The 22,334-nt window shown below is 43.5% G+C and overlaps 1 protein-coding gene and 1 gene segment (V, D, J or C); one reads left to right on the forward strand and one right to left on the reverse strand.

Annotated features, from left to right (window-relative positions):
* Positions 1-1,631: 1,631 nt before the first annotated feature.
* LOC121488740 lies at positions 1,632-2,376 on the forward strand. The segment is given in 2 exon segments: positions 1,632-1,745; positions 2,000-2,376. Coding segments are annotated over 2 exon segments (432 nt in total).
* A 9,965-nt stretch (positions 2,377-12,341) lies between these two features.
* Positions 12,342-15,977, reverse strand: LOC121489066 (serine protease 58-like). Its single transcript, XM_041751533.1, has 5 exons — positions 15,938-15,977; positions 14,116-14,254; positions 13,635-13,891; positions 12,586-12,725; positions 12,342-12,491 (listed from the first exon to the last, which is right to left on the reverse strand). The coding sequence occupies exons 1-5, from the start codon at positions 15,975-15,977 to the stop codon at positions 12,342-12,344; spliced, it is 726 nt and encodes a 241-aa protein (XP_041607467.1).
* Positions 15,978-22,334: the final 6,357 nt, after the last annotated feature.

Genomic DNA, 22,334 nt, shown 5'->3' on the forward strand with positions numbered 1-22,334 from the left:
TAATTATAATTTCGCAGATTAACAAAAATAGTGAATCTGGGAGGCGCAAAGCCCCAGGACACCAGGTCCCAGCTGTTTCCCGCTGTGCAGGCTCCCCAGGGTGAGGGGTCTGCAGTCTCGCCTGGCTCCATCTCCCTTCTTCTTCCTCAAGGGTCCCTGAAAGCACAGACACCTCACTGGAGCACCGACCTGAATACATTGCGATCCGAGGTCTTGAAATAGTAGTTTGGTTGCTAGACTCCTATATGTCCCCATATTTTTGTCTGTGAAAGGCTGAAGGTAAAGAGAGGGTCTTTTTAAATCTAATTTCCCAGATCACTGGTTTCCAAACTTTCTGAAAAACGAGGCCTCTTAGCGATGTTGGAAAATTATGTGAGCTTGTGATTTTCATCTCAGCTGATGACTAAGGGAGAGATAAAGAAAGGAAGATAAATGCTGCCATTAATATTGTCATATGTAAATTGAATTGGCAATTTACCACTGCAGTGATGGAAGCCAACTCTCACTAAGCGCTCAGCCTGTGCCAAACTCTATTCCAAGAATTTTTCTTGTGTGAATCTATTTACTCTTATGAAATCATTATTATCTCCATCTTATAGATGGGGAAACTGAGTCCTAAGGCCTCAGTGCTAGGTAGTGCCAGCACTGGGCGTTGTCAGGAACTCTCTCCCCAGAAGTAGAAGAGAAAGAAAGCAGTCTTATCATTGAATACGCATTAACCAGAATATGATTCACATCCCAGGCATTCCATGGGGATACTGCAAAAGCAGAAATCCCAGCCTTTCATATGGGCCACCAGACACAACCCATTACATACACGTTCTTGAGATAGAGTGATAACCAGTCCTCAAATAAGAGGACTGGACAGGACATCCTGGAGTGACTTGCTTACTGGGGGGCTGGGGGGTGTCCATCTGGGTTTGCTAATTTGCTTTACCCAAAGGACAAGCAATCTTGCCACGTCTTTACAACAGGGCATCATTTTGCAGCTTAACTCTACATTAAGTGAGGTTCATTTGATGTTTGCAGTTCATTTCAAAGAGATGATTGCAGGTCCTGGAGAAAAACATTTCTGGGTGATTTACATATATTTCAAAGAGAGAGAACTTGAAATTACAAGTTTTCTACAGTAAATCCTCTAAAGAAATGGGTAGGAGGTAAGTCTCTTCCCTTATTTTCAACAAGGAAAAATTAAGTCTCTAATGTTTAGTGTATTAGTGGCCCTTAGAGAGGCGACTCTCTAAAGCCCATTGCCTACTGCCAGCCTCTATGTGTGAAATGTATGGGGGGGAGAGAGGTCTTTGCTCAATCTGCCGGCCTGCTCACTTGCATTGAGATGTTGGAACCCCTCGAAAAGGTTTGAGGCACAGATTCAGAACCACTAGTGTCCGTGTTCAGAATCTCTGGGACACGGTGGTGGAGAGGGTGCAGGGCCACACAACCTCACTGAGGCGCTCAGTGAATATGGGGAGTGTGTGCCTGCCTGTGTGAGGGCTGTTGGCAGGCAGAAAGCAGGGAACGTCAGGGGGCTTGAACCTCAGTGAGAAAATGAGACAAACTATTTCCTGGAAAAGCCACTCCCTCTTGAGTTTCAGGCCTAGAGTGTCAGCTGCTCACGGCCACCTCATAGACCTGGATCCGGCTCTCCGGGCTGCTGCCCGATGCCGCTGGCGAAAGTGTGGGCCAGGGAATGGGACTGTTTTCCATCCTGTGGGGCTGGGTGCTCATGGCTACCGTGAGTACAGGTCAGATGCCAGGCAGAAAAAGCCACTCCACGGGTTGAGGGAGGGCAAGGACTAGTAGGCACAGAAGGTTTTGCTCTCTGATTCCAGGCTTGCTGAAGCCCTCCCCGGCATAGCACCCCTGCGACAAAGTATTCCTTCCGTTTCCAGGAGTCTCCTATTAGCATTGCTCATGGGCCCCCCTCTTTGGGATTTGGCTGGTTATTTGAGGAGTTACTGCTACCCTGGGGACCTTTACCCTGGCCTGTGTTTTTCAGATGCCACTGCAAGCCTGGTGGAGCAAAGGCCCCGCTGGGTCCTGGTAGCTCGTGGGCAGGCTGAAACCCTGCACTGCATCCTGAGAGACTCCCAGTACCCTTGGATGAGCTGGTACCAACAGGATCTCCAGGGGCAACTGCAGGTGCTGGCCACTCTGCGGAGCCCTGGGGACGAGGAGCTCGTATCCCGTCCTGGAGCAGATTACCGGGCCACGAGGGTCGACAGCACGGAGCTGAGGCTGCACGTGGCCAATGTGACCCAGAGCAGAACGCTGTACTGCACCTGCAGTAAAGACACGGTGAGAAACTCCCCTTGGACAAGTGAGTACAAACCATCCTGGGTTGCCAGCCACAGACCCAACCTCCTCCTCCTCTGACCTGACTCCTCCTCCGCTCCCCCACCTCCTTCCTGTTGCCTCTCCTCTACAAGCAGACACTTCCTACTGCTTGCCCATGGCCCTTTTGGGGAACGCCCTGGCTGCCTAACTCAGAGATTTAACCCCAGGCTCTGTGGGGCTCCTTCCGGACCTGGCTCTGCCACTTGAGAGCTTTGGGAAAGACTTTATCTCCCTGAATCTTGGTTTCTGTGCCTGTAAAGTACAGGCGGTAACTCTACCCAGCTCAGAGGCTTGCTGTGAGGATCAAAGGGCATGATTCTCCACAGTTGGCCTAGGTAACAAGCATTTGGGGTTTAATACCAGTATCAACGCCCCCAGGGGTGCTGGAAAGAAACCTGGAGAAATTCTGGAAGCTCAGAAAGAAGGAAGAAGGAGTATCTCAGTGTGTAGCCCCTCACTCACACCCCTAAACACCCACTTTTCCAATAGATCCCCATACTCAGTGCTCACCCCCACCTAGACGTCTCACTCACTAATCTCAAGTTGATCTTTTTAAAAGTAAGATCCTGGGATCCCTGGGTGGCGCAGTGGTTTGGTGCCTGCCTTTGGCCCGGGGCGCGATCCTGGAGACCCGGGGTCGAATCCCATGTCAGGCTCCCTGCATGGAGCCTGCTTCTCCCTCTGCCTGTGTCTCTGCCTCTCTGTCTCTCTCTGTGTGACTGCCATGAATAAATAAATAAAATCTTTAAAAAAAAAAAATAAAAGTAACATCCTCACAGAGGGAGCCTGACCTAGAAAGGACCACGGTCTGGGTCCATGGTGAGGGCTCACCAAACATTGACCATAAAGCCATGGCTCAGAACTGGGTCTTGCCTTCAGCTCAGGTCATGATCCTGGGGTCCTGGGATCAAGTACCGCATTGGGCTCCCCGCAGGGATCCTGCTTCTCCCTCTGCCTGTGTCTCTGCCTCTCTTTCTCTGTGTCTCTATGAATAAATAAATAAAATCTTAAAAAAGTGGGCCTGCCACCTGATCAAGGCCATACACAGAGTGAGGGGTGGAACAAGGAGACGCAGATCCCAGAAGCTGCAGGCAGGAGCACTGAGGGTAAGAGCCCTACAGAGATGGGAGGTGGCAGGTGGCTGTAGCAGTAGGAGGAGCATCTCTATCTCAAAGCAGGTAGGAGCTGCCAGGTAGGAGCATCTCTATCTCAAAGCAGATGAGCAGGTAACTGGGGTGCAAGGTGGGAGAGAACGAGAAGACATTTCAATGCTGGGTCTCTGGTGGCCATCTGGGTGGCTGTGGCCCAGAGCTGCAGGCAAGCACTTTCCTCTCGGCTTGTGGAGAGGGAGGAGTTTTGTCCACCAGGGGGAACCATCTGCCCATAGTTTTCCATGCTCTGCTCTGCCTGGGTCTGGCCTGACTCAAAGGTGTTGAGTCTTCTCTTGGCACCCCCACTCAGCTGTTTCGGTGACCGCCTGCCCAGCTCCAGAGGACAAGAGTGATGGGGAGTAGGTCTAGAGCCTGGCGCAGCATCCGGAGACATTTGGATACCTGTGTTCTCTCCTCCCTCCAGGAAGGGTACCTCTGTTGAAAAGGCCTTCATCGGGAGATCCTTAAAGATCCTCGGTCTAGAGATCACCAAGAGGCTGTTAAATACAGAGATGGCAGGGCAGAGAGGCCTGGACCACCTACTCTTTTAAAAAAAATAATATATATATATAATATTTAATTTAGATATATACATATATAATATATATTTGAGAAAGAACATGTGGGCATGAGAGCAAGTGGGAGGGGGGAAAGGGAGAAGCAGGTTCCCCGCTGAGCACGGAGCCCACCAGGGGCTTGATCCCAGGACCCTGAGATCATGGCCTGAGCTGAAGGCAAACATTTAATGGACGGAGCCACCCAGGCGTCCCTGGACCACCTGCTCTCAAGGAAAGCTGAGGCCTCCACTAGCAGCTCTTGAAATAACTACAACCAAGTCACCTCTGTAGTGACCGAAGGTGCCAATGCTCTGATGGAATCCCTTCAACCTCTGTCCCTGGGAGCTCCCTGGAGACTTCCCAGATGCAACGCTGCTCCCCTGGACCATGACTATGCCTTAAGACCACTGCCAGAACCATTGATTCCTTGATGATCAAACTAGCCCTCCTGGATTGGCAGGTGGTAAGGGTCCAAACAATGCTTTTTGATTAGATCATGCTATTCACCTGTCATTATTCAGTTAGGAAATACCAGTCTATGTGGTGTAGCCTCCAGTCTGCAGGCTGCTGTGAGTGATTTGACCATGTCTTTCAGAAATATATTTAACTTCATTTTCTCGGTCAATATTTTCAAATGCCCAATTAGGCAAGGACCACCATTTCTTGCTTTTTATTGTTGTTTTCATTTTATTTTATTTTTAAGATTTATTTATTCATGAGAGACATAGAGAGAGAGAGAGGCCGAGACACAGGCAGAGGGAGAAGCAGGCTCTTTGCAGGAGCCCGATGCAGGACTCAGTCCCAGATCCCAGAATCACAACCTGAGCCGAAGGCAGCCACCCAACTGCTGAGCCACCCAGAGGTCCCTGGTTGTTTTTATTTTAATAGGGAAATGGATAGTTGACGCCTGGGACACTTTGGACACCTTGCCTGATGTCACGTAACTAATAGTAGTACAGCCAGGACTCAGGTACAGGAATTCTGAGTCAGATCTATGACACTCAACACCTTGTGATGCTGCCTTTTTTTGAATTGAATACATTGTCACCCTAATTAGGGAAGTGTGACATGGCAGGCATCTCTGCCCCTTCCAGAAAGGCAGCTTCCATCACATTACAGACATGGTCAGAGAGCACAGAGAAGTCCATACACGACATGGCAGCAGGTCAGATAAGTGTCCTGAAAAGACACTAAGTACCCTGCAGACTTGTCCTGGGGCTCAATAGGTCCAGATAGGAACAGATGGAATTACACTAATCACATCTAATCATTTGGAGGGGAAAGTAATATATTTTATGATTGTGTAAATTAAATCCTGCTCTGTAGTATGTCCATAGTTTGGGTGAGTCTTAAGATCATGGAACTGCAGGACTGGCAGGTGCATATACTCACCTAAGGCAGCCGTCTCTCTGTTCTCCTTTCTCCTAGGCATCTTCTCAGTTAATCGACATGCAGAGAATACCCACTCCATTTTCAGTATTTTACCAGATGTGGTGTGAATTTTCAAGAAATATGATGCATGTTTCGTCTTTGTCTTCTCCAAATTTTACCCCTCTTCTTACTTGCTTTATTCCCTCATTAAGAAGGTCCTTGGAGAGCAGAAAGCATGAGCTCAAAGTTTCACTTGCCTCTCCGAGAGGCAGAGGAAGGAAGATGAACATTTTTGCTATAATTCAGATTCCAAACAGAAACATAGCCCCTGTTTATGGCCCCTATGCCATCATTTCAGGGCCCCTGAGCAGGAGAGCAAGCGTGGGCTTAATGTGAAGGTAAGGGCTTAGATACAGGGGGACTTGGGAAGAGGGAGTTGATAGTGGGTTAATAACTATTAGAGCTTCAGGATCCATGCAAGTCCTTTGAGTTTAGGCACATGTCTGTCTTTACACGCTGGTGGAGCTTGTTAAGGGTAAACTGTGATAAACCTCATAGACCGTTTGGTAGACAGTCCGGACGTGGATTAGCAGTTCACTAAACTGAGGGGAAAGTACAGCACACTTGAAAACTTCACAAAATAACATAATAGGATTGTGAATTTAAATTTATTTTTCTACTTTTGTGGGTTCTCCTCATTATATGCAATCAGTGTTTAGGCTGTCTGAGATCATGGAAACACTTCAAAAACAGAGCAACCCTACCTGGCAATCACCTGTCTAAATGATATTATAATGGACTTACACTGCACTTATAATTTTAGATCTCTACACAAAGAAATACAATAACACTGTAAAACTGCCTCGCTGTCCTTTATGCCTAAGACTTCTCCCACACAGGCTGGGAAAGGCACAGGGGCCTGACCCCTGAGGAAAGGTATATTGGCAAATTTTGTTAGAATGTTCTTTCGTGCTCTGATACAACCTGATTGATTGTGTGCATGGACGTGAAAATAGTTTCTATCCTAATTGAAGAAAGATAAACACAGATGTAAAGAAGTGGTGACAGATTACCAGTAATCCCTTGGCAAAGATTTAAGTGCCTACCATGTTATGTGCTAAATATTATGCTTCATGTCTTACGTAAGTTATCTTATTTACTCCCAACAATCCAGAAAAGTATTATTGGTCCCATTTTAGAGATAAACTAAAATAAGACAGGTTAAATTTCTTAATTCCTTGCCTAAATTTCTTAATTCCTTGCCTAGCTACCAGCTATGGGAGTTGGGATTAAAAACCAAATTGGATCCCAAACCCATGCTCTTTCAGCTGCGCTAAGCCCAAGATCATCCTTTTGAGGATCTAGAAATGAGATAAACTCATACTAAAGGGCAGATGGTAGAAATCAGAGTGAGGGGATAACAATCACAGGGAAGAGTCAGATTCTAGGCTATCAGAATCCAGACCGCAAAGCATCCTGGAGTGAAGGTGGAAGGGAAGTCAGGCAGGTGGCCAGTAGAGGGCGGCAGGCCAGGAAAACTGGCTATATGGCAGGTAATTGGCAGCATGAAGTTGTTAACAGCAAGAAGCTGGCCTCGTATGGGTTTCCAGCAACATCTGGGGAGCGTTGGGCAGAGCCCTAGGCTTAGAGGAACTGGGGAAGACAAGGTTGTCAAGACAAAGACAGCATTAATGGAACTGGGATTTTAAAAAGGTAGGGGAAGGTGGGAAGGGGGCTTCACTGCAGGAACAGAACAGAAGCCCAGTTACTAAAGCTGAGCTGCTTGGGTAGAAGAGCATACCAGCAAGTTTGGTTTGGTGATGAGCTAAACTTCTTTTAACCAAGAATGGTCCTGGACCCATGTCTTGGGCTGCTATTGTAGATGGGGCTCTTGAGGTTATAGATGTGCCAACTAAATGCCTCAAGGTAGGGGTTTGGAGCTACAGAGAGCAAGGCAAAAGCAAATTTGGATGCACATTTTATAGTTGAAGCAAATCCTACATGTGATTTACTAACACATCATAATCTCTTTAAAAGGAACCACCACCACCACCACCAAACAACAAATCATAGACTGGGAGAGAGAGACAAGAAACATTGGTTTGATTTTAGTCAAAATAGCTGCCGGAAACCTCAGAGTGGAATAATGAAGATACCTAGGACTTCTGAGTCTTCAAAGGGCCTTGGAGTGATGATCTTGGAGTTCCTTCCTTGCCAGTGTCAGACCCTAGGCCAGCTTCTCTAATTCCCATCTTTAGCTTCCAGTGGGCACGTTGATTCTACTCCAATTGTTATAGCCAGTGACTTCAACTCAAGGCCTTTTTCCACCCTGATTCCCTATTGAACAGAGCTCATTTTATGGTTTCTGAAATCCTCCTGTCCTTGAAATGAATGCGTAAGAGAAAAATTACAAATTGTATGAAGTCTTGAAAGTCTCATCAATATAGTAGCTGGCATTAATTTCTGTGCACAAGTGTAGGCTCTAGCCTAATTTTCACCTTGTTTTTGTAAGACTCTGGCCATCTTCATCCTCCATCCTTAGGTAGCTTTTGGAATCATAGCTTTGCAGCCTTGAGAACAGTGGTTATAGGCGATACCCCCCCCCCTTACTCAATGGAACAATGTGCTGTCCAAATCCTAACATGTTATTATGACTGGAGGAAACTTTTGAATGAGTCCCCCTATTTTCTCCACTTAAATTCTGACAACTTGAGAGAGACAAAGGAGTAAGGCAGCTGGGATGGGAAATTTCTGGCCATGTTACTTATAGAGCTGATGGAGAATATGACTTAGATACATGACAACATGGGATTCCCAAGGCTGCAACTTAAAATTAGAAAGATGTAGATTAGAAAGATTAGAAAATTAGAAAGACTCAGGATATATTGAGTGATGGAGCCTACCATATTTTCTACTAAAGACATAAAGTTCAAATAAACAAAGAGGCTGTGCAGAAGAAGTTTACAGATGTCATGTTTTCCCCTTACAGTGGCCTTTGTCCACTGCTAAAGGGCATCTCAGATTTTAGTTTAACTTGTTTAAGGAAAATAGACAAAACATCATGTTATTATGTTCATTTGCCTCTTTTACTCTTAAAATGGAAACAAATAATATTAGCTAGTGTGTTTTGGAGCCCTTTAGAGGATTCTTTCGAGGGTTCTCCACAAAAATGGGATCCTCAGGAATGAACCTGACAGGAAGTTCAAGTTCTTATTTGACTTATATAACAAACAAACAAACAAACAAACAAACAAACAAACAAAAAAACACTTGACAGATTTGATAATAATGGGCTGATTAGGGGCTTCTTCCTAGGTCACAAGCCTCAGCTAGTTACCTTAATCGATCCAATGTTCAACTGAATGCAGGGGAACCTGATATCCTAACGAATGAAACTTGTTCTAACATTGAGTCTTCCTTCCAGCCCATACAAGATGACCTGGATCAACTTACTTGGTGACTTGTGTTCTAGGGACGAGAACATAGCTAAATTTTTTGAGATTCTGGTTCTGAATTGGTACCAATTTGTGTTGTTTGTGGTGGTGGGGAAGACTTATAATCAGTGCTATCCTCTGATCAGAGTGGAGCTTATGAAAATTGAGGGATAAATGGATTTTTTTTTACTTAAGTCTTCCCTAGAGTAATTCAATGGGGCTCTGAAACCATCTATAATTTATTTCCATAGTTACTATGTGCACTGGCAGAGTTACAAGGGGTAAATTTTTTTTTCTACAACTGGTTAGAGTCCGTACAATATCCCTCAGGGCTGTGAAGTGAGCTTTTGTTATAGAAAGGGCTAAGAGAAAGTTGATGGAACTTCCCCTTAGTAAATCTAAAACATCAGCACATTGGAAAGGTCAGTACCACCAGACTATACAGACTTGAAATAGGCTGGGTGATAATTTGTATTATAATGTCATTCAGTTCTTCAGTTGGCCATGTCATAAAAGAGTGGTGGGGAATGATAGTGTTTGAGTATCACATGGTAAGTCCAATTATAGTGGTTGTTTCGTATGTGGGACCTTCCTAGAGCAAATAAATGCAGTCTTTCACACTCAGTATGCAACTATCCGTCTGGAAAATGTATTTTTATACATTGCATTGGGAAGCTCAGAATTTAATTAGCTTTCATTTGTCAGGGACAACAGTATATTTTTACCTCCATACTCAGGCAGTCATCATTGCTCTGCTCCTGAACCTGAATATAGTATTTAAGGAACTTGAAAATCTCCAAGCGCACCACACTGATCTGTTGTATTGATGATGTCATGTTGGTAGGATGAGATGACAGGAAGTAGCAAGGTTCCTGGGTGTCTTGGAAAGACAGGTGTGTGGTAGTGGGTAGGTGATATAACTAGTGAACCTTGTGGGTATATGTTGGATTCCTCTATTGAAATGAACACATTGTTATACTTGTGCTCCCTACTATGAAGAATGATATCTGAAGACCTCTAAATTTTATAAGCAACATATATCTCATCAGGGTATCCTCCTCTGAACCATTTCATGAGTGATCTAGAAAGTTGATAGGTTAGAAAGAGACTAATTCAGAAAAGACTTTGCCTCCAGCACAGGTTGAAGCACAATTGGCTCTGTTTCTTCGGTTTAAAACTCTGTAGATTCAATGGTTCTAGAAGTATTATTTTTAGTGTACTAAATGACACAGCAAAACCTAATGAAATCAAGATGGGGTCCCAAAAGATGGTGGCAAAGTCATGCTCCTTTTCTCTTTTTGGGAAATAGCTTCTGGTTTGCCACTGGGGTCTAGTAGAAACTAAATGCCTGACTACAGATCACCAATTGGCCATGAAACTTGCTCTAGGTGGGGCCACCTGACTCTGTCAGTGACTGGGATATGCTCAGCAAGATTCCAGCCCCAACTCAGAGTATAAGTGGACCAGAGGGGTAAATTAGACCCCAAAAGTCCAAATAAATTGCCCAAGCAATTGCTCCAGTGAATCTTCCCTTAAGCCATACAGTGACCTCAAAGAGACTTCTTCATAAACAGTTTCTTGAGGGTGGAGAGACTTCACTGGTTGATACATTGGTACTGATTGCATGTCTACTATTATGATAATAAAACCCCTCAGAGGGATGCCCTGAAGAATCTCATTCTTCTCAGGAGACAGAAATTCAATTATTATTTTCTTCCCTGAGGTTGAATTTCTTGGGAATGGCTTGTGGTCTGCCCTGACAGGTATTCAGAAGGGGGAAGGTGGAGGGAATGGAGATTAGCTATTTAGGGGAAAATTATGTAGTAGGATTTTTCAGGGTGAGTTTAGAGAAGGAGAATATTGTATCCCATGAGAACTCTCACTAAAGTGCCTTTGATTCGGTAGACTTTAATAATCAGATAGATAAGCAGATCTATTCTGAAGTCTTTCTTCATTCCCTCTCGTGATTTTTAGTGGCTCCATAAACATATAGTGGGTCCAGATGGAGCATATTCAGGCTCCCTGCAAGTCTCACCATTGTTACCACCATTGCTTCAGATCCACTGTGACAGTGTCAATGACCAATCTCAGCCTTGATATAGTCTTGATGTAGTACTGTATGTGCCCCAGGTACCCCCGGCAGCCCTTTTCAACACATAGAGAATAGCTATTCTCCTCACCAAAAAGGATATAGTCTAGATTTGGATTTTTCTATCCCTTGTCACCTTTCTAGCACCACCATCCTTGAATTAACTGAAACCCTTATGTACCCGACAACAAAGGAATGTATTTTCCAACCAAGGAAGTCACTGTACAGTGACAGTCATGAGTCAGTAGGCTGATGACCATGGAATTCGGTGTCCTTGACATATGCTTCATCACCTAGAATCAGCTAGCCTTATAAGATACCAGGATGAACTATTGAAATTGTAGCACCATTTTTAAGGTGGGAAACATCCCCAGAGGGTGAGGTACTCTCCTGCAAAAACCATCTGTTTATCCCATAGCTAAAATGTCAGTTAATAACACACATGAAGGTGAAGCTCTCACAATTGCCTTAATAAACCAAACACAACATGTTGCATTTTAACTCTGCAAGCTGCAAACTCTGCTTCCTGAGAGGAGCTCCCGTGTCCCCTCGCTGGACTGTAAGTTTTCAACAGTCCACCCAAAGTGGCCACAGGCAAAACCCTCTAAAAATCATTTTGGTTTCTGTGCTTTTGATCCTCAGTAACTATCAATTAAAACTCTCACGTGGTAACTGGAACTGCAGGGGTGAGGTGAAAAGAGAGGGAGGAAGGAAGAAAAATGTAAGAGTAATAGTTGGAGAGAATGGAGTCTCTGTGGCAGCTGGCATAAGAGAAAGGGCAAGCATGTGCTGGCAAAATCTGACCCGGACTCCCTGTTTCATCTGCTTTGTCCTATGCCCTAGTTCACTTTTGTATTAACCCCTCATAGCTCAAGTCCCTACCCAGAATCCCGCAAAACGAATGAGCAAGATCTATGGCTGTTCTTGATAGTTACATAGGCAAGGGGAAACTATGCAATACCTCTTAGAGGCTCCTTCCTAGAACCTTTTCTTTCCCTCACCTATGCTTCTAGTTAGCTCACTCTTTGTCAGGCTTCCTTTTCCCTTCTAGCATGGGTAACTTGCCAAAAGCACATGTTAATTCAGTGCAAGTAATAGGGGTTTTATTACCCAAAATGGCTGAGTGGGCCTTTTCCCCATAGCCTGTGATCTCTGTTAGAACACAATCCCCACCTCATAAACTTCAACTGCCTAAGGGGTGTGGAGTTTGTCATCTTCATCAAAAGGGGAAGAAGATTATCATGTATAGTCATGGTATGGGAAGGTACCAATCGCCCACTCTGTTGGGTAGAAGTGAGACAGGCATGCCTGATGCAACCCAGGGCATCTATTTAGGTTTAATTGTGAGGCTGGACATAGGCACAGGTTGTGTCACATGATCTAGAATTCCTGCCATGGCAGCTCAGTTGTCTCTGATTGTATTTCTAATCCAGGACACGTATTTAAAGATGTTGGTGTAGATTCCAACATCAGCTCTCAAAACACATCCATCTAAAAAAGTCAATATTCCTTGAAGTACCCCATTGCAGACTGCTGGGGCGGCTGTGACTTCCTGCCAGAATAAAAAGGGAAATAGGGTTATCTTATCTTTCTAGCAAAAGACACAAGAAATAAAATGGGAAAACTAGGCATCAAGAGTACATTACCTTGCAGGGCAGCCTCCTTCCTGGCACAATGCCCAGACACAGCATATTTTCTTGGATCCTTTGGGTTTTATAGGCATCGAGGCACTCATCCCTGTAGATTACAGATATGTTCACGCTCTGTGGTGAGTCGGGCTCCTTGGCTAGGGGAAAAAAGATGTACAACTTCCTTAAGAGTTAGTATCTAACAAACCTCCTTCTTTTTGTTGCCTTCTTTTTCAATATATTTCTTCTTCTGGAAGGAAGGAAAAGAGAGGGGTGCCTGGGTGGCTCAGTCAGTTAAACATTTGCCTTCAGTTCAGATCTTGATCCCAGGGTCCTGGGATCCAGCCCCACATTGGGCTCTCTGCTCAGTGGGGAGTCTGCTTCTCCCTCTCCCTTTGCTGCTCCCCATGCTCGTGCTTGCTCTCTTTCTCTGTCAAATAGATAAATAAATAATCTAGAAAGAAAGAAAGAGGGTGCCAGGTGGCTCAGTGGTTGAGCATCTGTCTTCAACTCAGGGCATGATCCCAGGGTCCTGGGATCTAGTCCCACATCAGGATCTGCACAGAGAGCCTGCTTTTCCCTCTGCTTATGCCTCTGCTTCTATCTCTGTGCTTCTTATGAATGAATAAATAAACAAAATCTTTAAAGAGAGAGAGAGAGAGATCTACTCTCTTAAAAAATTTTAAAAAGAAAAAGAGATCAAACACTGAGAGAAATCACAACTATGGCTGCTTGGACAACAGGAAATGGGCAGACTAACCATTTCTCATGATACAAGTGTCTATCTTTTTATAAAAGAGATTAAATTCCTGGAATTTATATGTAAATATGAGACATCTCTGCATTAAATGAAATGAATTACTTTAAAATTTTCTAGAAATGTAAATGCTTAACTAACTACATCTGTGACTCCTTCAGGGAAGTACAGGGAAAGGAGGAAGAGATAATAAGGATGAATTAAGAGGTTGGAAAGAAGTCTTTTTTGGAAACAATTGCAGAAGGTAAGAGTAGAGAAGGGACAGAGTGTGTCATACTCTGAGAGAAAAGATTATCATGAGGTGACTCACAGTCATCACATAGATTGTAGGCCCACGTGGAGACCATGCACATGGCTTCCTCACGGACAGGTTCTTCAGGCAGACTGACCACTTTCACATAGTCATTGAGTTCAATATTTTCTCTCAGCTTGATTAACATGAGGTCATTCTCAATAGCAGTAACTGAGAAGCGTGGATGATGGATCATCCTCTCATAGCCAACAACTTGTACATCCTTTTCATCAGGATTTGATGGATTTGTAATCCCTAACATCACCCGAAGTTTTCTGGAACAATGTAGTTGTTTGAGAGAAGACTTGACAGAGATAATGTATCCATTCCCATGGGCCTCTTTTAGCCCCTTCCTATAGGCCTTTTTCTCTACCAATGAACACCCTCAGAAGGCCTCCCTAGTCCCACTTCATTAGAGAATGGAGCCAGGCAGGGATCTGAGTCTATGCCCAATCTGAGAACCTAAAGTGCAAAGTAGCACTGGGGGCTTATTACTCACGGTAAGTTGCAATGTGCAGCTGTGATCACCCAAAGGGGGTGGACCAGAGCCCCAACACAGGGCAAGTAATCAGATTTCAAGTAGACCAGGTAGGGGGGAGCAGTGCCATGTTGGTAATCTGGATCATAGGCCAGAGCAACTGGAAAGAGAAACATAGACAGGAAATTCTGAGATTTTTGCAGGGATCACTAGAAAAAAACAAGGAAAATTATTTAATATGCTCAAGTTCCCCTACCTTTCTCTCTAATACCTTTATCTGTAAGCTGAATTTGCAAACTGGCTTAGTTTGTTCTAAAAACATGAAGAAAATGATAGAAACATCTCAATTTCAACAGATAAAGGTGTTTTTCATTTTGTTGTCACTAAATATTTTTCAGATTAAAATACAAATGTTCTTAAATACCTTCTACAATTCAGGGAACATATGTTAAATCTACTCATGAGGAACTTAATGCTTTTACCTTTTTAAGACTGCTTTTACTAGTCTCACTCCTTATTCTCTACAGCAATGCAGGGAAAAACAATATAAGAGTGATTTAAATAACAGACTACCTGCTCACGGAATCTGAGGAGAGGGAGATAATTTATTCATTTGACAAGTAAGTATGAGCACTTCATATGTGCCAGGCTTTGTTATAGGTGGCTTGGGCTATATAGGGAACTACGCAGAGAAATAGCCCTGCTCTCATACATTCTGATGAGAGAAGACATTCCATAACAGTAGACACAATACATAAGTAAATAATCTAGTGTATTAGATGATAATTGGTACTGTGGGAAAAACAGTAGAACAGGGAAAGAGGAAAAGACAGTACCGGATGGATGTGTGTGTGTGTGTGTGTGTGGTGGGGAATTCTGCAATATTACACCTTAGTATAGGTAGACCATGTAGATAGAATGAGAGATGACAACTTAAATGAAGATAGGAGAGTTAGACCATCAGATATCTGGGGAACTGGGTTTCAGGTGGAGGAAATAGCTGAAGCAAGAGTCCTAAGACTTGTTTAGGAGCATCACAAAGGCCAGTGTGGCTGAGGTGGCAGGTGAGAGGGAGAAGAGCAGGAAAGGATGGAGGTCAAAGCAGTGATGCAGGGCTTTGTAGAGCATCATAAGGTTATGGACTTTCTTCTGAAGGACTGTGAAGCCATATTAGGGTTTTGTGTAAGGCACTGATGGTCATTTCCTTGTGGAGAAATACTGAGTGTAGGAGTAGAAAGCAGAGAGACCTGTTAGAGGATTCATGTGGTAATCCAAGCAAAAGATGATGGCTTGGCCATCGTGAGCAGTGGAGGTGGTGAGATGTGATTGGATTTGGGATATATTTAGAAGATAGAACCAAAAAAATTTTCCAAACAGATTGAATGTGGGGTGTGAGAGAAAGAGATTTCATGAATGCCTCTAAGGTTTTTGCTTGAGTAACTGAAACCTGCCAGGACAAGACCAAAAACCATTGAATGCTTTGCTGTGTCCATTAGTTGAACCTCTGCTTTCAACACCTGCCTCCACTTCTCATTCCCTTGTGCCCACAACAGTCCTCTTCTAGAAGGGCCCAGAGTCGGGTCACAGTCTTTCTCAGGAGTGGGTCTGGTATTAGGGTTTCAGTGTACATGCCTCCTCAAAGACCATACAAGCAATCAAGCTGAGACGGGGCAGGCAGGCAGTGTCACAGGTGGAAAGCTGGTGGAGATCATGACAGTGGTGAGGGAGAGCCAGTTCTACACTTGTAGTCCGGAATGTGCCTCCTGTCTGTGTCTGTATGTCTTTCAAGATTCCTCCAGGATTTCTCGTTGGCAAGGAAAGAGAAAAATGTGAAGATACTCACCAGATAGGTTCAAAACAGCCCAGAAGAGGATAAACTTCATATTGATATCAAAAGCCTTTTCAAAGGATGAAGTTCAGTTCAGGGTCTCTAGAAAGTATGGAGAGGAAGGTTAGAAAAAGACTGAGTAATATATAGCAAGAAAGGGTTCTAGAGTTGAAAACAAAAATATCTGAATTCTTTCAGTGGCAGGATTCAGTTCCAGGAGAGGTATCTATAGGTCAGAAGAGAGGATGGTGTCAGGTATCAGAAGGACAAGAATGGAGATCAGGTGATTTGGCCCCTGACACAGTAGAGAATGGATCTGGAATTCAGCATTTTGCTTTCCTTTTTCAGGGGAAAAACATACCTAATCTGAGAGATGTTGGAGCTCACAGTGTTTCCACAGCCCCCTCCTCTCTGGTCTACCTTTTGTCAAACTCTGAAATCAGGCCCTTTTCTATACTACTACCTTCAGGACAGGGACCCCTCCCATCTGTGTGATGCTATCCCCTGATTGTGTGACACAGACATTTGTCTCCAGCCACCATAACCCAGCCTTCTGGTGCTGGCCTGACCCTTCTGCCTGACCCTGACCTCCTCCTTGAGTTATATCAGCTTTTCCTTTCATGTCACTATTTACCCACTCATTTATTCAACCAGCCAGCTTATGATCTATATTATATGCCTGACTTGTGCAAGGCTCTGTGCTCACTATGGAGGACGCCTAAATGTGAACACACTGCTCTGCCTTCAGAGAGTCCATAGACTAGGGGGGATGATAGGTTCCTAAGTAGGCGATTTTAAAACAAGGTAGTCAGAGCTAAAATTCTACCTCTATCACTGTCTCTGTGGAAATATTTGCAAAACACATTGTCCATTAACTGATCTGGATCCAAAATATATAAGGAAATCTTTAAACTCAACAACAAGAACATGACAACCCAATTAAGAAGTGGGTTCTGAGCAGGTACCTTCCCAAATGCATCCATCTGCTCAGGCTGCCATAACAAAATACCACAGACTCCAGGGCTTAAACAACAGACATTTATTTTCTCACAGTTCTGGAAGCTAGAAGTCCATGATTAAGGTGCCAGAAAATTCAGTTTCTGGTGAGAGCTTTCTTCCTGGCTTGTAGACCACTGTGTCCTTATGTGGCCCTTCCTCTGTATTTATGTGTACAGAGAAAAAGAGCCAGCTCTCTGGTGTCTCTTTTTATAAGGACACTAATCCTATCAAAATAGCACCCCACCCTAATGGCCTCATTTCCCCAAAACTATTTCCTTATAGGACCTATCTCCAAATACAGTCACTTTGGGGCTTGGGGCTTCAACATATGAATTTTGGGAGGACACAGTTCAGTCCATAACAACACGAGGGTGTACAGATGGCAAATAGCATATGAAAAGATTATCAACATACAATAGGGGATGACAAATTAAAGCAAAAATGAGATACCACTACACACCTAGTGGAATGGCTAAAGTTTGAGGCACAGGACACCAAATGTTGGTGAGGTTGTAAAATAACAAGAATTTTCATTTGTTGCTGATAGGGATACAAAATGTGCAGCCACTTTGCGAGATGGTTTGGTGATTTCTTACAAAGCTAAACATAATCTTACCATATGAGGCAGCAATCGCGCTCCTGGGTATGACCTGAATGAATTGAAAATTTATGTCCACAAAATCTTACAGATGAATAATTACAACAGCTTTAGTCATAACTACCAAACTTTGGCAGCAACCAAGATGTCCTTAAATAAATAAATAGTAAACAAAGTGTGGTACATTCACACTGGAATAGGTATTATTCAATGATTTTTTAAAAATTAAGCTATCAAGAGATGAAAGGAAAAAAAGATGAAAGACATAGAGAATCCTTTTTCTTAAGATTTTATTTATTTATTCATGAGAGAGAGAGCGAGAGCGAGAGAGAGAGGCAGAGATACAGGCAGAGGGAGAAGCAGGCTCCATGCAGGGAGCCCGACGTGGGATTCGATCCCGGGACTCCAGGATCACGCCCTGGGATGAAGGCGGCACTAAACCGCTGAGCCATCCAAGGATTCCCTGACATAGAGAATCCTTAAATACATATGACTAAGCATTGAAGCCGAAAAATATCAATTACTGTATGGTGCCAATGAATGACATTTTAAAGTAGTAGACGAGGCAATATAAGGAGGCAGACAATATAGACATATATAGACACAGACATACCTAGACAATATAGACATAGACCTAGAATGACAATATAAAGTAGTAGAGATGCTCAAAAAGCAACCTATAGAGACAATAAGAAGATGAGTGGTGTCAGAGTTTGGGGAGTGGGGACAGGGATGAACAGGTTAGAACAGGTCAATTTTAGAGAAGTGAAATTATTCATGATACTATAATTATCATGTCAATGTCACGGATACATGACATTATGCCTTTGTCCAAATCCCTAATACTACATAACATAAAGAGCAAACCCTAACATAAACTATGGACTTTAGTTACTAACAGTATTGATTCATCAGCTATAACAAATATACCACATCAATGCAAGATATGAATTTAAAAAATAGATTACTCGGTGATGGAATCCAGGTAATGGAGCTACAGGTGTACACTGTAAAATTCTTTCAGCCTTGTTGCACGTTTAAAATTTTTCATACTAACATGTGGGAGAACATTTTAAATTTTTAGTTAGTTACTATACAGTATAATATTAGTTTCAGGAGTACAATATACTGATTCAATACCTCCACACACCACTGGTGCTCATCACACCAAGTGCCCTCCTTAATCCCCATCACCTATTTCACCCATTCCCCCATCCCTTCCCCTCTGCAACCACCGGTTTGTTTTCTGTAGTTGAGTCTGCTTCTTGGTTTGCCTCTCTCTCTCTCTCTCTCTCTCTCTCTCTCTCTCCTTTTTTCCTATGCTCATTTGTTTTGTTTCTTAATGTGGGAGAAAAATTTATTAAAATTGAGGGATGTGCCTTAGAACACAAGGTTAAAAATACTTCAGTCTATATTGTGTGTAAGGAAGGCACATCCAAAAAGTTATACTTTACCTTGGTCTTAGAGAAGGGGAAAGAGGTTGTCTGGCATAAAAAAAGAGAGAAAAAGAGAAAAAAATAATTCAAAAAGAGAGAAAGGCTTCTGTAAATGCATAAATATATGAAACAACATGGTGTGTTTGTAGAACAGCAACCACGTATTACAGTGGAAGTGTTAAGAACCAGGTAGAAAGATAAACAGAAATTATATAATGAAAAGCCTTATTATATAAGCCTTGCACATATAAGACTTGCATAAGTCTTTATTGTGTGGGAGATAAGGATCCATTAAATGTATTATTTAATGAAATTCTATTGAAGATTTTGGACAGACCCTAAGCCCAAGACATACCCTGACTTCCTTTGAACTTTGAACTTATAGAATATGGCAAAATTATGGGATGTCATTCTTATAATCATGTTAATACATAGCTTGAACATCGCGTACACACACACACACACACACACACACACACACACACACATCCACCTTGCTAACATGCACAAGACAGATTCTTCCCACTGGCTTGGGGATGTAGGCAGCCACACTGAGGAAGCCTATGTGGCAAAGAACCATGTATGGATGACCACACTGCACTAGGGATAGCCTCGAGGACCCGAGGGCAGCTTTCAGCGGGGAGCCAGCAAAAAGCGAGCATCTGGTATCAGAAGGAAATGAATTGTGCCCACAACTTGAATACGCTTAGAAGCAAATTCTTACCTTAAAGCCTTGCTAGACCCTGAGCAGAGGACCCGCATAGGTCATGATTGGACTCCTGATTCACAGGAAGTGTGAAATAATACGTGTTGTTTTAAGCTGTTCAATTTGTGGCAATGTTTTATGCAGCAGTGGAAAACCAATACAAATGCATACCGTGTGCTAGCACTTTATTAGATATTGATGATTTTGTGGTAAGGGAGATGAAAATCTTGCCCTCACAGATTATAAAGACCAGCAGGGGAAATAGGTGTAAGAAGACTTGCCATCAGGAATGTCAAAACAGGAGAAGGAAAGGGAGGTAGAAACATGCATAGTCAGGACCCTAATGTAAGGGACAGAAGAAGACCTCCTTGAGGAAGTGACGTTTGAAGCTTAAAGCATGAGTAAAAGTTAACCAAATGAAGAGATAGGGGGAAAGCTTCTGGAAGGATGAATGAGGACTCAAAAGAGAGAGCAAAAGAATTTTAAGACAGACTGAGGAGAATCCTACAGAACAGATCATTCGGGAATTGTTAAGTAGGAGGTGCCTACAAAGAAGACCCAGGAGGCAACCAGAGAGCAGATCCAGGAAGCATATCCTTGGGCTCCAATGTTAGGCGGAACAGGCTTTATCCTGCTTCAGTGGTGACAGGAAGAAGTCGACAGGGGAAGTGGAAAAATGTAAAGTAGTAGAGAAGCTCAAAAAGCAGGTCAATGAGGAAGTCAGAGGAGCGGTGATCCACATCACAGTGGAGATAGAAGCTGTAGATAGCAGGGTCCTGCTCCCAGGAAAAGAAAGAGGAAGAAAAGCACTAAGTATGTTTGCAGGGAGGGAGGTGGGAATTAATGAAGTTATAGCTGACGGTTTCAACCTCCAGGTACTCGCGGACCAGATGTCATCCACTGCAGACGAAGCCCTGAAGGCCAGAGGAGAGAGGGGAATGCTTGAGGTGGCCTTTATGGAGAACTGTACAGACAGTGACTTGGGACATGTAGGATTTCTAGGACGTGTTGAAGACATAATTTAAGAGTTATAAGAAATGATCAGATGAGTGTTTTATTAAAAACTCTGGAATGAGGATCCCTGGGTGGCTCAGCGGTTGAGCGCCTGCCTTTGGCCCAGGGCGTGATCCTGGAGACCCAGGATCAAGTCCCACGTCAGGCTCCCTGCATGGGGCCTACTTCTCCCTCTGCCTGTGTCTCTGCCTCTCTCTGTGTGTCTCTCATTAATAAATAAATAAAATCTTAAAAAAAACCCAAAACTCTGGAATGATCTAAATGTGATTCAGTAAAGGGGGTAGGGGATGTTGGGCAGTGAATCACACACAGGAAGCAGGGAGAAACTAGGACCCGGGCTGCTGGAGAAGACAGGCAAACAGAGGGGCTTGTGCTTTGGATGGCCAAGGATTATAAGAAAAAAGAAGCATATTTGAATTAAATGGCCTTAGTATCCAAATTTGAGGATTCGATTCTTTTTTTATGTGTCAGGATAAGCTATGGACTTAGTCATACCCAGCTTTTTTTCTTTTTTTTTTTTTTTTTGGCTTTGGTAGAGGAGGAAAAGCAGAGTATATCAATGCCCCAGAATCAACCCTCCTCTCCTCCCCTGCAATCTCTACAGATGCATGGATTCGCCACCTCTCTCATGTGATGCAGTGAATGCCAAACCACTTCACTCTTTGTAGAGTCTTTTCCTTCCGTGCCATTGTTCTCTCTCATCTCACTGACCCCCTCTGTTCCTCCTTCCCTTTTTAACAGATGATGTCATATCACACTGTTCCTCCTCTGTTTGTAACTCCATGGCCTCTTACTCTGGATTCCTGCTTTTGGGTGACTTGGAATCCTCTCAATTCTGTATTTTTAGGTGTCTTGGTCAATGGGTCTAAAATGCTCTGTATCTCCCCACTCTAGGCCAATGCAAGAGAAGGACTGAGCATTGCTCAGAGCTCTTCCCAGTAGCACAGAACTCTCCTGAAGTCTGTGGCTACCACTCATAACCATACAACCCCTCTGTTGTCACTGCCCAGACATTACCTAAGACCCAAATCTTTGTCTCCAGCTGTCTGCTAGACATGACCACCTCTGTGTCCTTCAAGGATCTCAAATATAACACACTGCATCTCTCCTACCCATGACCGTGCTCTGATCCTTTACACATGAAAACATAGGTTCTCTGCGTATTATGTTTGTGAACGACCATCTACCCAATCTACCCTAGTTTCTGACTTGGGCATTATTCCAGACACTTCTCTTTCTCTTTCTACTCATAGTCAATACATGTAAACTGTATAGGTTCTGCTTCTTTGGTATCTCCCAATTCAAGAATTTGATGATGTTCTACTGCAGAGGTTTTAATGACACCCCTCTGATTCCAACAAGATTAAAAATCTAAATTTCTTCACCCAACAGATCAGGTCCTTTGCTATCTTTTATCACGCCTGGCCTCCTCCTCTACTGACCATTTACTTTCTACCTTCCAGTATTATTTATTGCATATATATTTTCTCCAGAATATGCCACATTGTTGTGCTTTTCTGACTTTTACTTAACTGTCTCCTCAGCTTTACGATATTCTCCCTTAATTTGTCTGCCTATTTGGTGAAGTATCCCCGGGCTCTGACACCCGGAATGTTTTTTTCTCTTCTCTCCTGAAATTTATTGCTCACCTCCACTGTA

The sequence above is a fragment of the Vulpes lagopus genome, chromosome 4 (assembly GCF_018345385.1).
Source record: "Vulpes lagopus strain Blue_001 chromosome 4, ASM1834538v1, whole genome shotgun sequence".
Lineage (NCBI taxonomy): Eukaryota > Metazoa > Chordata > Mammalia > Carnivora > Canidae > Vulpes > Vulpes lagopus.

What these genes read in the sequence shown, in the direction of transcription:
- LOC121489066 (XM_041751533.1), bottom strand. Translation starts at nt 15,977, where the DNA reads ATGAAGTTTATCCTCTTCTGGGCTGTTTTGAACCTATCTG. An exon ending in GGCTGTTTTGAACCTATCTG is followed by an intron (nt 14,255 to 15,937) that starts GTGAGTATCTTC and finishes TTCTCTTTCCAG; the next exon opens with TTGCTCTGGCCTATGATCCA. An exon ending in CTACAATCTATGTGATGACT is followed by an intron (nt 12,726 to 13,634) that starts GTGAGTCACCTC and finishes TTTTTCCCCTAG; the next exon opens with CCAAGGAGCCCGACTCACCA.